This window comes from Xenopus tropicalis, chromosome 3 (genome assembly GCF_000004195.4).
Source record: "Xenopus tropicalis strain Nigerian chromosome 3, UCB_Xtro_10.0, whole genome shotgun sequence".
NCBI lineage: Eukaryota > Metazoa > Chordata > Amphibia > Anura > Pipidae > Xenopus > Xenopus tropicalis.
The window spans coordinates 86,210,339-86,226,452 of NC_030679.2; the positions used below are offsets into that span (position 1 = coordinate 86,210,339).

Sequence of the window (16,114 nt, forward strand, 5' to 3'; positions counted from 1 at the left end):
GGAATAATTAAACTATGGAAAAGGTGTGGAAGGGCTGATGGACTGTTGTCTTTTTTAACTTTCCTGAGAGTAGCAACCTTAGGAAACAGCTAAAAAACGTGTTTGCATAATGACTTCTAAACTGTTAAAATGTAACCATGTTAAACGATATACAGTATCTAGTAGAATTAAGTCTAAAACAACTGGACTTTTCTGAGTTTTTCTTGAAAAAAACTGAAGAAGCCACTCGGATGAGTGGTGAAACGTTTTCAAGAAAAACTCAGAAAAGTCCAGTTGTTTTAGACTTAATTCTACTAGATACTGTATATCATGACCTGGATGAATGAGAATCTTCATAGACATGTTAAACGATGCAGTGACAGTTTTGCTTTTATTATTATTTTCATTATTATAATTTATATTGCGCTTACATGTTTATGGATCACTTTACTGAGATTGTTCATCATGCACCTAAAAGCAAAAAGTGTCAGTTTTGTAAGACTCATACCTATAAAAAGTTGGTTATAAAAATACACACATATTTCTCACCCATCTAATGCTGAGAGGAGTCATTTTTCAAAAGGAAGTGCTTATGATAGACTTGGCTCTGGAATGGAAACCAACTCATTCAGTGTGGTAACAGCGCCTTGTCCTGGTTTTCAGAGTCCATTAGGCACATCTATTAAAAACAACAGGACAGCAGCCGCAATGCTTTATTTTATTAGCATTCCCTCTGCAGGGTTCCGGTACTGAGACAATAGGCGGAAAGGATAGAAGATGTCTCATATTGGTGTATGGTATAGTGGAGACAGGGTGATTCACAAGCACAAGAAATGCTGCTGTTTAGTTCACACGACCCCGTTATATTAACACATGCTAATATACATGTAGTATTTTTCCCCTTTTCCTTTAATTTCTCTATCCTGCAAATTGATTTGAATCATATTATTAATTGAATAGGTTTACTGCCCTCAAGTCTGTTTAAAACTATCACGATTTGATATTTGAATAAAGTAGAGCAGAGAGAGGCGCTGACAACCCAGTTCCCCCCTGGGGAAAATGCAGTTATGCTAATGCAGGTGAAATTGCCCTTTAAGCTGAAACTCTCCATTCCCCAAGAGACCTGTTTAGCTTATTAGTTACAATTGTGTCCAAGTGCAGGTGTGGCTTGTTAACTTTCTGGGCTCTCTGCCAAAAGCCCACTTATTTAATTAAGTCTGAGAAACAATGTATCTAAGTGCAGGTGTAGCGTGTTAAGATTTCTGGGCTCTCTGCCAAAAGCTATTTTTTAATTAAGTTTGTATCATTTATAGCCAGTGCAGAAGATCAAAGGGAAATAAGGGACTTTTCAGTAAGAATTTGGGACTGCGGGTTGAGCTGTTAAAAGAGGGACAATGCTTTGTTTTTAAAGGGGAACTATCACAAAAATAAAATGTAATGTAAGCTGCATACTGAAATAAGAAATGTTCTAAATATAATGAATTTAAAAATTCAGTACCGTTTCAGAAATAATAAAGTTACTCTTCACTATACTCCTCTCAGTATCTGTCTCTCTTCATGCAGGATTCGGGTGTCAGATTTTGATTGACAGATTTAATATATCTTTTAGGGGGCTCTCATTCCTAAAGGATGTGTTTATAACCGACTCCAGCAGCATCAAAATCTAACAAAATAACTGACAACAGGCACAAACCCTGTATGTGGAGAGAGAGAATTTATGTATGAGTTGGTTATTTTGAAAGAGTGAGGTCTAATACATCTTCATTCAAAATCTGACTCCAACTCCTTCATGAAGAGAGAATGAAGCAAGGTCACTACTAAGAGGGGAATAGTAAAGAGTAACATCATTATTTCAGAAATTGTATGGATTTTTTAACTGATTATAATTAAAAAGTTTCTTATTTCAAGTATGAAGAAGCCTGTATTACATTTTTCATTTTCATGATAGCTGCAGCTGTACAAATCCCAGCACCCCAACAGCTTTCTTGTAATTTTTTGCTGCACTCATCCTTGGCAATTAAGTAATTAACAAACTAGAGTAGGGTCAAATTTAATATGCTCTGGCATAAATAAAAAGAAAATCATGAGTGCATGTTTATATTTTTCTGAAGTTTGCTGACTAATAATGCTACATTTCCAGAAGAGTTGAGGAAAAAAAGCTTAGAAGTTTTCTTCATCCCTTCATTGCTGTAAAGTTTTACATGCCTATAATTTTATGATCCTGCATATTTTTAGAAGTCTCATTTAAAAAGGCAATGTGTGATATACAGCTCTCCCAGGGTTTCAGGCTAGGCACTCAAACCTTATTACTATGACAATAAATGTAACTCTTGCTGTCTTCCTGCAGTGCCTCCCTTGCTTTAATAATTTTTTACCAAAATGGATTTACATTAAGAAATCTGAATGTTTACTGTACTAAATGCCACAAGGAATTTAGTTCCAAATATAAACTCAAAATTGACTTTTTTTGACACATAAATTAATCATTTTACCATAAACTATTCTTCTTTACTAAAAGGCAGGACAGGACAGGACTGATAAACCATGGCAAGGTATTTTAGAGGTACTTAATCCCTGAGCACCAAAGAGAATGAGCAATTGATCTATACACCATGTTTTGTGTGGCTGTGAATAGGTTAATTTGCCTGTTTACCCATTCTTGTGAAATGTAATGTAATGAGTCACAGTCCCTGCCATGCAATGGAGGGGAGATGGCTGGTGATTATCTTCTCTGCAGGACGACAAGTACAACTTAAGCTGAGAAATAATGATCAAAATTCACATGGCTCCCCCGGCCACCATTTATATACCTGAATCTAATAAAGGAAGAATTACAGTGCCTAATGTAAGCCTGAGCTGAGAGATGAGAGTTTAATGGAAGTAGGAAGAGGAAACTCATACATACATTATTTTACCTCTAGAGAGAATTACATCATCACCTTCATTTTCTAATTTGACTTTTGTGTGCACTGTACATATAGTGGTGTGAAAAACTATTTGCCCCCTTCCTGATTTCTTATTCTTTTGCATGTTTGTCACACTTAAATGTTTCTGCTCATCAAAAACCGTTAACTGTTAGTCAAAGATAACATAATTGAACACAAAATGCAGTTTTTAAATGAGGGTTTTTATTATTTAGGGAGAAAAAAAATCCAAACCTACATGGCCCTGTGTGAAAAAGTAATTGCCCCCTGAACCTAATAACTGGTTGGGCCACCCTTAGCAGCAATAACTGCAATCAAGCGTTTGCGATAACTTGCAACGAGTCTTTTACAGCGCTCTGGAGGAATTTTGGCCCACTCATCTTTGCAGAATTGTTGTAATTCAGCTTTATTTGAGGGTTTTCTAGCATGAACCGCCTTTTTAAGGTCATGCCACAACATCTCAATAGGATTCAGGTCAGGACTTTGACTAGGCCACTCCAAAGTCTTCATTTTGTTTTTCTTCAGCCATTCAGAGGTGGATTTGCTGGTGTGTTTTGGGTCATTGTCCTGCTGCAGCACCCAAGATCGCTTCAGCTTGAGTTGACGAACAGATGGCCGGACATTCTCCTTCAGGATTTTTTGGTAGACAGTAGAATTCATGGTTCCATCTATCACAGCAAGCCTTCCAGGTCCTGAAGCAGCAAAACAACCCCAGACCATCACACTACCGCCACCATATTTTACTGTTGGTATGATGTTCTTTTTCTGAAATGCTGTGTTACTTTTACGCCAGATGTAACGGGACACGCACCTTCCAAAAAGTTCAACTTTTGTCTCGTCGGTCCACAAGATATTTTCCCAAAAGTCTTGGCAATCATTGAGATGTTTTTTAGCAAAATTGAGACGAGCCATAATGTTCTTTTTGCTTAAAAGTGGTTTGCGCCTTGGAAATCTGCCATGCAGGCCGTTTTTGCCCAGTCTCTTTCTTATGGTGGAGTCGTGAACACTGACCTTAATTGAGGCAAGTGAGGCCTGCAGTTCTTTAGATGTTGTCCTGGGGTCTTTTGTGGCCTCTCGGATGAGTTGTCTCTGCGCTCTTGGGGTAATTTTGGTCGGCCGGCCACTCCTGGGAAGGTTCACCACTGTTCCATGTTTTTGCCATTTGTGGATAATGGCTCTCACTGTGGTTCGCTGGAGTCCCAAAGCTTTAGAAATGGCTTTATAACCTTTACCAGACTGATAGATCTCAATTACTTTTGTTCTCATTTGTTCCTGAATTTCTTTGGATCTTGGCATGATGTCTAGCTTTTGAGGTGCTTTTGGTCTACTTCTCTGTGTCAGGTAGCTCCTATTTAAGTGATTTCTTGATTGAAACAGGTGTGGCAGTAATCAGGCCTGGGGGTGACTACAGAAATTGATATTGAAATTGAAAATTGAAATTGATAAACCACAGTTAAGTTATTTTTTAACAAGGGGGGCAATCACTTTTTCACACAGGGCCATGTAGATTTGGAGTTTTTTTTCTCCCTTAATAACGTAAACCTTCATTTAAAAACTGCATTTTGTGTTTACTTGTGTTATCTTTGACTAATAGTTAAATGTGTTTGATGATCAGAAACATTTTGTGTGACAAACATGCAAAAGAATAAGAAATCAGGAAGGGGGCAAATAGTTTTTCACACCACTGTATGTAGGAACTCTACAGAATTCAGTAGCCCTGAAGGGGTAGTTCACCTTTAAGTTAACTGTTACTATATTATAGACTGACCTATTCTTATCACCTTTATAGTTGGCCTTCGACTCATTTTAAATTATTTCCTTTCCTCTTCTACCTCTTTCCAGCTTTTAAACGGGAATCACTGACTAGGTATTAATTGGCTAGTACAGTACCTATAGCCTATGCTGTGAAGCCCTTCAGAATTGGCTATTTTCATCTGTGCTTGACAGGCTTCTAAAGTGACATTTGTGCTAGGAATTGCAAACAGTGTGGTTTTTTGCCTTGTTCAAGAACTCTAATCTGAATGTCACATCACTGGTCATTATAATAAACTGCTGTGATGCTCATTAGGGTGATTTTAGCATCTAGAAGTCAACCAAAACATTAGATGAGTTTGTTTTTGGGGCTATGTTGCTTTACAACTCTTGTTTCTTTAAAACAAAACAGATGAGATTACAAAATGCATTACATCATGTAAGACTACATTTTCTGCAAGTATATAGTATTTTGGCAACTTTGATGGCTAATGCAAATGATCTGACTTCTTTTGTAGAATAATGGCAAAGGATTTTTCTGTCATAAATTACACACCATGATTGGCCATCTGAGCCTAATGTAGACAAAATTTGCACCATGTAAACCTGTTTTCATATAATATACATTATGATGTGAATTGTCTTACAAATTGTAAATTTAGAAAAATAGCATTCAGCTGATCGGCTTTGCCAAGTACACAGAAGAAAGTGGAGCCAATAGCCATTCTGAGGACTTTAAAGATCAGCTGAAGGGCCACATCTGTTTTTATTTGCCTTCAGTTGAAAATGCTGCTTTTCCCTATTAAAGGAATTCAAACTCAGTAAATGATCTGATTTAGATTTAAAGTTTTTTTTAAGCTCTTGCAGTTTACATTAATTTTCAAATGTTTCAAATTTTCAGCCCTCCCACCACTAGTTGCGAATTACATTTGTTATCTTGCCACAGCCTTTTACTTGCAAAGGATTTCTTGGCTATATATTTAATTTAAAATGTGAGGCTGTGTGTGGGTGCCTGAATTAGGATTGCTGTGGCTTGGCATTTTTCTTTACTTTGGAACGTGAGTTATTCAGCAGTTGCTTACATTGGTAAAAGGTAAATTGAATAATTACTTTGCTATTTTAACCACTTGCTAAAAAAGTGATGTTGCTAGATAGTATTGATCATAAGGGTTAGTGAACAGAGCAGCTGCCTTGTGCCTGTGAGCCGTGAGATTGGTTAGTGCTGTTTAGTGGCAAGGAAGTTTGGCTGAAATAGATGAGAAGTGTGCTGTAAGGAGGACACCTGCTGGCATGCTTTCGGAAATGCTTGTTGCAAAAGGAAAGTCTGCATATCTGCATGCTGTGCTTCTATTATTATTATTTACATTCATTTATAAAGAGCCAACATATTCCGCAGCACTGTACAATAAGTGGGTTTCATACATTGGACATACAGAGTAACATATAAAAAGCAATCAATAACCGATACAAGAAGTGAAGAGAGCCCTGCCCAAAAGAGCTTACTTCTAATATTCTTTACAAAGTATTGGTTCCTAGAGCACCAACCAACATAGACTCTAAACAAGAGAATGTTGTTATGGGTACTGATAATTTTTTAACCCTCTCTTTTTTTTTTTTTTATGGAAACAACTACTATCATTTGAGCCTTGCTACGGACACTGTATTGTGTATATCTACACTAATGGTGTTTGGTAATTTGTTCTATTGAAGGTGTAGGGCAATTATTATGTAAATTGTATTTGCTCCCTATCTGTATTTATGCATGTTGGAATAACAGTTGCACAGTTTAGCTCCCATATGAAATAGGTTAAGATTTACAAATTCACAACATTAATTTTTTATTGTTGTTTTATAAATTTAGGAACTCAAACTGGATTGCCAAACAATAACCAGAAATATTTGCCTATGGCCTAAGGGGGTCTGTTTGATTTGTTAGGCCAAAGAAGAACATCGAGTGACTGAGGTGCATGGTGCTTGGGTTATACACACAACAACAGCCAGTTATTCTTGTTACTATCAGTGAACTCATTTGTGGCATACCCTAGCTAACGCTATCAACGGTAGATAGAGGCCCAAATGCATTTTCCATATTTCTTGATGTTTGGAGCCCGCAATTTTTTTATGGCCACATTTCAACACAATGTCACACAATTACTGATTGTTTTTAGTTTTAGCATTTTGGTTTTGTTTTTCTTGCCCCTCGGGTGGTGGGCCAGACTAGCATATATAGGTTCACAGATAGAGCCTTGTGATAGTCACTGGAATTGCCATATCACTCAGGGGAGCCATACATCTCATTTCATTGATGATTGCTTACACCAACTCCGATGACTGCTGATCAATTGGATTAAACCATGTTCTAATCAGTATCTGTGTGAAATGGACATTTCTAAATCTGCTGCCATTAACTGCTTTGTCTTTCATATATGTTCAGTGCATTTTTTTTTAATAGTTCACTAGAGCAGATGATGTGATGCAGGATTACACTTGGCTTTTTTCCTGTGTGCTATAGATATGTATAGTGACTGAACCATTTTCTTCACTAAAAGGCATGCTCCATGTTGGCAACCAGAGGAAAGATATTAGCCTTGCTTTGCTCACCTTCACATAAGTGGTGTCATAGTGCCTCAGCAGGATTAATCACAATAGAAAATGGTGCAGCATCAATGAATATTTGTTATTTTGATATATTATGGTTTGTGCAGCTTTTAATTCTGCATTACCATTGCACTTTACGGAACCAAAAAGCAAATTGCTTTGTGAATAACATGGCATTTTACTTGTAGTGATAAGCATCTTGTTTTCAAGTATTTTCTCAGCTACATTACAGAGGAATACAAGGTTATCATGTAATACATCCAAGAAGAGGGTATTATTGAAGGAACAATAATTGGATACATTTGTATTCAGTTCTTCATCTACAGAGATTTCTCTGCCGCAATTATTAACTTCAAAGAGCTTAGAGATTTGTACTTTTAAAAATGAAAAAGTCATGATTTCATCCATGAAATAATGTTCTTGATAATAAAGCCAATGCCACTCGTGTAAATAGGTAGTGTGTTTAGCCTTATCTTGGACACTGGCTTTTCCAAAACATGAACAGGAGCCATGTCGAGCGAAATCTAAACATCTAGCTCCTTCTCACGTTCCCTTGAAAAAAATTTTATAAGCCGCTTTCAAACACTTATAATAATGTTGAGCTTTTTTTCCCCCCAAAATGTTATAAAGTGGGTGGAAATTAGCCAAAGTAAGGCAGCTGTGATCAGGTGGATGTGTTCATGTCTCACACTCTGTTGCAATGAATTTTCTCCTCCTATTGGGCACAGAAGCAGATAATGAAGTACTTGTGTTTTCTTCCCCTGCAGATAAACCTAATGTACATTGTACAAAAGAGAGACACATGTGTGACTGCTGCTGAACTGTCTCAATTTGATTCTCAGTATGTGCTGATCTATGCCTTAAGTTTGGCATGGTCGGATTTTCTGTAGAACAAAGTCACCATATTCAGTAGAAGAGATTTCTTTCATTTTGCCTTATTGATTTTGAATGTATCTGCTTCTAAAAACAAAATAACTTAAGACTGAATGTCTTTATGCATAAAGGCCACTATATATATGTTCTTAAAGGCCACCCAACCTTTTAAGTGAAAGAGGGCTGGATAAAATCATACACAAAGAGTTGTTTTTTTCTTAACAAATGTATCTAGAAAATGTAGTTTTCATCTTGTGCAAAATGTTAAACCAAGACTGAAAAACAGAGAAAAAAGCAGCCTGTAGGCATAGAAGTAATGCATGTTGTTATTATAATATATGCTCAGACAAGCACTAAAGGAAATGCTGGCTAAATTACAATATGTTCTTCTGTGAAATGTATATACAAAGTTTCCACATTTAAAACACTATTTAAAAATTCATGGATGACTTTCATTAAAATAAAGACTTTTTTTGCGGGGAAAAAAATACGTAGTGCAACTTATTAAAGGAGTTGTTTACCTTTGAGTTGAGCTGTGATCCCCAACCAGTGGTTCACAAGCAACATGTTGCTCACCAACCCCTTGGATGTTGCTCCCAGTGGCCTCAAAGCAGGGGCTTATTTTTGAATTTTTTGCTTGAGTACAAGCTTTGGTTGCATAAAAAACAGGTGTTCTGACAAACAGAATCTCCTGTAGCTTGCCAGGCCATATTGAGATAATAAATAGCCGATATGGCACGCCAGGAACTTTTTTAGGCTTGTGTTGCTACCTAACTCTTTTTATATTTGAATGTGGCTCACAGGTAAAAAAATAGTTAGGGACCACTGATGTAGAGAGTAATATTATAAAACAATTTGGATTGGCCCTCATTTTTTATTTCAGTTTTTTTTCATTATTTCACTTTTTAGGAACTCTCCAGTTTGACATTTCAGCAGGTATCGGGTTGCTATGGTGTTGCAGATAAGGGGAAAACTTTGTTTTAGCATACAGAAGTGTATTTAATTGGCATGGGGCTTGGGGGGATTGTATTTCAGAGGCTCATTGTTCTATTGGTTAAATGTAACTTGGATAGGCCATTAAAAAGAAAAAGAAAAGAGAAAAAAATTTCCACGTAAACCAGGTCCCCATGAATGACCAAGTTGATTTTTCTCAGAGGAAGGTGACAGTTTGGAGGGAGGGTGTGTTAGGTAAACTGATGTGAAGGCAGTTATGTCCTGACTTCTTAGACATCTTAAAGGAACAGTAACACCAAAAAATGAAAGAGCTTTAAAGTAATAAAAATATAATGCACTGTTGCCCTGCACTGGTAAAACTGGTGTGTTTGCTACAGTAACCCTACTATAATTTATATAATAAGCTGCTGTGTAGCCACGGGGGCAGCCATTCAAGCTGGAAAAAACGAGAAAAGGCACAGGTTACATAGCAGATAACAGATAAGTTCTGTAGAATACAATTGTGTTTTATCTGTTATCTGCCATGTGCCTGTGCCTTTTCTCCTTTGAATGGCTGCCCCCATGGCTACACAGCAGCTTATTTATATAAATTATAGTAGTCTTTCTGAAGTAATTACACAACTTTTACCAGTGCAGGGCAGCAGTACATTATATTTTAGTTAGTTTTATACACTTTCATTTTTTGGTGTTACTGTTCCTTTAATTCATCTGGAGTCAGTGCCAGATATGCTGGGTCAGATTACTTGCCAGAGCCGGACATAGGCCCAGGGAATGTCTTTCCACACCTTGATCTATCTGTATACATGGGGAAAAGGGAGCTTACAGAGGCTTTTTTTTTGTTTTTTTTATATTAGTTTCCATCTTGCTGTGACTTGTTTGAATATACCTAACAAACACAGATAGCTTAACTAGGATAAACTTTGCTAACATTATGTTGCAATTCAACATTCACAGTATTAACAGGGAACTACCAAACACTGAAAAATAGTGCAGACAGGGCATAATAATGAATATTCATTATTATTATTAACATTTATTTATAAAGCGCCAACATATTCACACAGTGCAGTACAATAAGGGGGTTTCGCACATTGGACATACAGAGTAACATATAAAGCAATCAATAACCGATACAAGAGGTGAAGAGAGCCCTGCCCAAAAGAGCTTAAAATCAAGCAGAAATGTATCATTCTGGGCTGTGGAAAATTATTTCATAACCCGGAACACCTTGCAATACCCTCTTAACATAAGGCTTCAGTCTATGGGGTTTTTCAGAGTCGGCTAACATTAAAATAATTCACACAAAGTTTTAGTTGCTTATATAGTTTCCAATCTGATAAGACTCTTTGTCATTGTGGTGAACTGTATTTATGCATGTATATATTATATAAAATATTTGGCCTTTTTTACATCTCAGAATAGGATAGATAGATATAGATATAACCCTTCTCTGAAATTTGATTTGTAGGCCTAACCTGTTTGCCAATTAACTTATCACCTTTTAACCCACGTCTAAAATAAGTATTTTTAGCACAAGAATGTTATTCTAAATCATTAAGACCAATTGAAAAGATTCTAGATAAAATATGAAAGCTTTAAAATATCGGGCTTTTAGGCAGTATTTACATTTTAAGGTTTCTTTTATAAAGGGTTTCCATTTAAAGGATTTAGAGCTCTGTCAGATTGTGCAGACATTATACACCCGACACACAACGTTTTTTGTGTGGGATGTTGTGTTGCTGCAATATTGCCTGGTACATGTGGCTGACTTCCTTTGTTAAGTAAGAGTAATGGCTATTTAGGGTGCTTTAAGTGCTGCCTTTTTTAAGTAACCTAAAAATGTGAAATTAAGTATTTGAAACAGACTACCCTAGACTTAAATTGCAATCACTTGTTGATTTATATGGCCAGTGCTTGTTATGTCTGAAATAGCATACAGGTGCTAATATGTTAATGAATGTTTATATTCTTCAATTAGTAAAGCATAATTCATTGCCTTCTAAAGCTTTCCTAAGGGCTCTGGCACACAAGGAGATTTGTCGCTAACGTTTTTTCCCCCCGGCGCTTTGGCGACAAGTCGCCACGACAATACACACGAAGAGATTTCATGCAAGTTGAGCTCCAGGCGATCTGCTACCCATGGTACCACTCAACAGTTACCCCTCCCACATGTTCACTCAAGTCGCTCAGAAAAGGGTCTGTGTGCGATTTGAAACAGCAGGCGACTTGAAGTAGCCTTGTATGTTTTGACGCTGGCGATTTCCATTGGTTTAGCATTGGCGTCTTGTCGTTCGTCTTGTCGCCAAATCGCTCTTTTAAACATGAATATATGGGATATTATATCACTATAACAATTATTTGCATAAGTTCCAAGTGCTTGCTCGGTAGCAAGTTTTAAGTTAATGTTTGGCCCATTTGCCTGTTATTCAATGTAAAGGTAATTTGGTGTCAAATATAATTGTGGTAGTTACTCTAATCTGCAAAATGAAAGTTTCCAAAATGCCACAATCTGCTATAATTTTCATGTGATACACAGTAGACTAACATTAGGTAATGTTCATTTTAATGTGATTATCCAGATCATCTTACTGCTTGAAGCTCAAAAAGAATGTTGCTTCAGTTTTGTGCTGAACAGTCTAAGGTCAATTTTTATGAAAAGGGAATACAAGCAGAGCCCTTCTTCAATATTGTTTAACTTTATGTCTGTATATTCACTTAATTTGTTACAAAATATGTTAAAAGGTATTAAACAACACACACTTTGCACACCGGATATCTTGATATTGTATACAGAAAAAGTTCAACGTTATGCATGCAGTAAAATGCTGAATACATGCATGTTGATTCTAATTTACCCTTAAATTACACACCTTGACTGACAAGTAGGTTTATCAGTGCCTTTTGTGATACAATTGCTGGTAAAGATTTGCATAATCAAGAAGATAGTTTTTGTATTTTTCCTTCTGAGCTATATGTTTGTCACATGAATACTTAACAGCATGGTAGCTGGTGGGAGTAGACAACTTAATTTAACTTAAGCATTGCTGTCAAACTCTTTTCCCATATTGCCTCCTATCAGTATCTTTGTTTGTTAAAATATTAGGAATGGTAGGCTGCATTTTCTAATCATATTTTGTATTTAAATGCATGTGACTGTTTTGCAATTCCTTGCCCATACGTTTCAGTGTATAGAAATGGGTCATAACCACAAATGGGCTAAACAAATGTATAATTTTACATTTTGGAAGCTTTGGGACCACTGAGTTCCTTTCTCCAGGCATGGCATAAACAGCAGCTAAAAAGTCATGAAATTTATACACACTAGAACAGAGTAGAAAACAATATATATCTGACATATATGTGTAAAGTCCATTTCTGTACAGATATTGATCAGCCTCTCTTGCAGAGATTAATACAATTATCACCTAGTTGTGAGGTGTTGGCTATCCTGAGGTAAGTGTTAAAAAGTTGTTTGTCATAGGTCCACTAGGTGCAGAACTCCAATCTCCAAAGCAGCAGCAGGGTAATATTAGGAATATTTTTATTTGGACATAAAGCTTCTGACTTTGGTGTTGTTGTAGATAATAAACTGGACTGTAGCATGCAATGTCATTCAGCTGCTGCAAGGCATAGAGTCACAGGAGGAAGGGGTTATTCTTCTACTTTACAGAGCCCTAGTTGGCCCCATCTGGAATATGCTGTGCAGTTTTGGTCTCCAGTGTTCATAAAGGATATTATTGGGTAAAAAGGGTATTATTGGGTAACAAGGGTAACTAAGCTCAGTTTTAAAGAGAGACTGGCCAAGTTGGGTGACAAAATCATTTCTGTCATGGCTCTTATGTAAGACTCTGTTAATTACTATAGGTGAAACTTTACTTAAACAACAGATAAAAAGATTGCTGTACATACTGACTTTAAAACCAATGTGTACAGAGATTTTTACCTCAGTAGATTCTTCGAACTGTGATATTTTGAGGGTTATTGTGTGCTAAGGGTCAATTCATTGTAACTGTAAAGAGGTCTCTCTTGTGTCATTATTGAGCAAAATGCACTTTGGCTGCTCCATGTTATCTCTGTAAGGTTCAATGTTATTGTAACCTTTTCTTGCTCTTACAGTTAATATGGCATCACTTTCAGTCTTTCACACCTTTATCTTGGGTAATACTCTTTACCTGCACTTAACCACTTGGGGTCCTGTGTATATTTTAGTTCCCTACAAGGGTAGGTAACACCACTACACCTCCTACACAGCTAACAAACCCTATTCAACTTGTTCTAGACATAGAAACCCAGTGCTGTCACTCGGTATTCCTCATTCATTTCTCAAGCTTTATCTTCTCCTGAGGCTGGTGTTCATATGGTACTTGGGACACATCCAGACAGCAAGCTATCATAACCTTTCCAGCTGTCCTTACTTATTGTATACTAACAACTAGCTTACATTTACTAATTCCAAAAATAAAACCCTCATTTTAAACCTCCATCCTCGTCTTACTATTTGTCAAAGCGCATTAACTTGAAACCTTGTGACATTTTATCATAAACATGTTAACACCACCATGTCATCTTAATTCTTAGCTGATATCTCTGCTGATCTATCTTCATCTCAAATGCTTATAAATGTGATTTAATGTTCACTATGACTTTATTTTCTGCATCGTATGTATGTATGTATGTATGTATATATATATATATATATATATATATATATATATATATATATATATATATATATATATGTACAGTGGATATAAAAAGTCTACACACCCCTGGTAAAATGTCAGGTTCCTGTGCTGTACAAAAATGAGACAGATAAATAATTTTAGAACTTTTTCCACCTTTAATGTGACCTATAAACTGTACCACTCAATTGAATAACAAACTGAAATCTTTTAGGTAGAGGGAAGAAAACCAAAAAAACTAAAATAATGTGGTTGCATAAGTGTGCACACCCTTAAACTTATACTTTGTTGAAGCACCTTTTGATTTTATTATAGCATGGCACATTTTGACTTTGTAAGATTTGCCCACTCTTCTGTGCAGAAACACTTCAAATCAGTCAGATTGCGAGGGCATCTCCTGTGCACAGCCCTCTTCAGATCACCCCACAGATTTTCATTCGGATTCAGGTCTGGGCTCTGGCTGGGCCATTCCATAACTTTAGCTTCCGGTGAAGCCATTCCTTTGTTGATTTGGATGTATGCTTTGGGTCATTGTCATGCTGAAAGATGAAGTTCCTCCTCATGTTCAGCTTTCTAGCAGAAGCCTGAAGGTTTTGTGCCAGTATTGGTATTTGGAACTGTTCATAATTCCCTAACTAAGGCCCCAGTTCCAGCTGAAGAAAAACAGCCCCAAAGCATGATGCTGCCACCACCATGCTTCACTGTGGGTATGGTGTTCTTTTGGTGATGTGCAGAATTGTTTTTGCGCCAAACATTTTTTTTTAGTATTATGGGCAAAAAGTTCAACCTTGGTTTCATCAGACCATAACACCTTTTCCCACATGTTTTTGGGAGACTTCAGATGTGTTTTTGCAAAATGTAGCTTGGCTTGGATGTTTTTCTTCATAAGAAAAGGCTTTCATCTTGCTACTCTACCCCATAACCCAGACATATGAAGAATACGGGAGATTGTTGTCACATGTACCACACAGCAAGTACTTGCCAGATATTCCTTCAGCTCTTTAATGTTGCTGTAGGGCTCTTGGTAGCCTCCCTGACCAGTTTTCTTCTCGTCTTTTCATCAATTTTGAAAGGACGTCCAGTTCTTGGTAATGTCAATGTTGTGCCATATTTTATCTACTTGATGATGACTGTCTTCACTGTGTTCCATGGGATATCTAATGCCTTGGAAATTCTCTTGTACCCTTCTCCTGACTGAAATCTTTTAACAATGAAATCCCTCTGATGCTTTGGAAGCTTTCTCTGGACCATGGCTTTTGCTGTGGGATGCGACTAAAAAAATGTCAGAAAAGACCAACTAGAGCAGCTGAACTTTATTTGGGATTAATCAGAGGCACTTTAAATGATGGCAGGTGTATGCTGACATGATTTTGAATGTGATTGCTTAATTTGAACACAGCTACATCCCCAGTTAGAAGAGGGTGTGCACACTTATGCAACCACATTATTTTAGGTTTTTTTGGTTTTCTTCCCTCCACCTAAAAGATTTCAGTTTGTTTTTCAATTGAGTGGTACAGTTTATAGGTCACATTAAAGGTGGAAAAAGTTCTGAAATGATTTATCTTTGTCTCATTTTTGTACAGCACAGGATTTTGTACAGCACATTTGTGCAGCTCATTCTCTTGCTTTATATTTTTCTGCTAGCACCCTGGGCATTTGAATTTCAATAGGGTGTGCTCCGTTTGTTCTTGTCATATATATATATATATATATATATATATATATATATGTATGTATGTATGTGTGTGTGTGTGTGTATATAGTATAGTAGGAAAATACTGCAGATAATTATGGGTTCTAAGCTACTCTGCTGTTAATCCTGCTGGATTAGAAGAGGCAGAGACCTCTGCTTGAGCTAGGACAATGCAGACATGATTACCTTTTCCCTGAGACTGATGCAGAGAGAACGCTGTTCTGTTGTACTTTACAATCCCACTGTGATATAAATGGTGCCGTGGGCTGAACAGCTGCATGAGGCAATATGTCTCAACCCACATTTTCCCTCTGTATTCAAAAACCGAGGTGCCCATTTGGCTTTTAGAACAAGTTCTTCTTAATTAACCATTTGCAATAATTTGCTTTCAAATAACATTGCTTTGTCTGTTTTTTTGTGGTGGAATTTTTTTGTTCAGTTGGCAATGTTTGGCACCTAGCTCTGCATACAAACGTTCAACCAGTGGTCTATAAAGTGACCTTAATTTTGCTGCTAGACCTCCTACCAGAGCTGAGATATAAAAAAAAGTATCCAATTATTTATTAACTATCTCTATTTTCCTAGTAAATATACTTTGAAAGTAATACAAACCTTAAAATAGTTATTACATGCACTGCTAAATTATTGCATATCCTAGA

At 36.7% G+C, this 16,114-nt stretch overlaps 1 protein-coding gene across 4 annotated transcripts in view; it reads left to right on the forward strand.

Annotated features, from left to right (window-relative positions):
• Positions 1–16,114, forward strand: part of exoc4 (exocyst complex component 4) — a 238,876-nt gene that overhangs the window by 110,347 nt on the left and 112,415 nt on the right. The window contains exon 11 of one of the 4 annotated variants that reach the window (XM_018092353.2): positions 8,021–8,039. The exons of the other annotated variants lie outside the window; for them this stretch is intronic. Within the exon in view, the coding sequence (XP_017947842.2) occupies positions 8,021–8,024 (4 nt within the window). The 3' untranslated portion in view covers positions 8,025–8,039. Of the gene's footprint in view, positions 1–8,020; positions 8,040–16,114 lie in introns of those variants that run through there. 4 annotated transcript variants of the gene reach the window in all.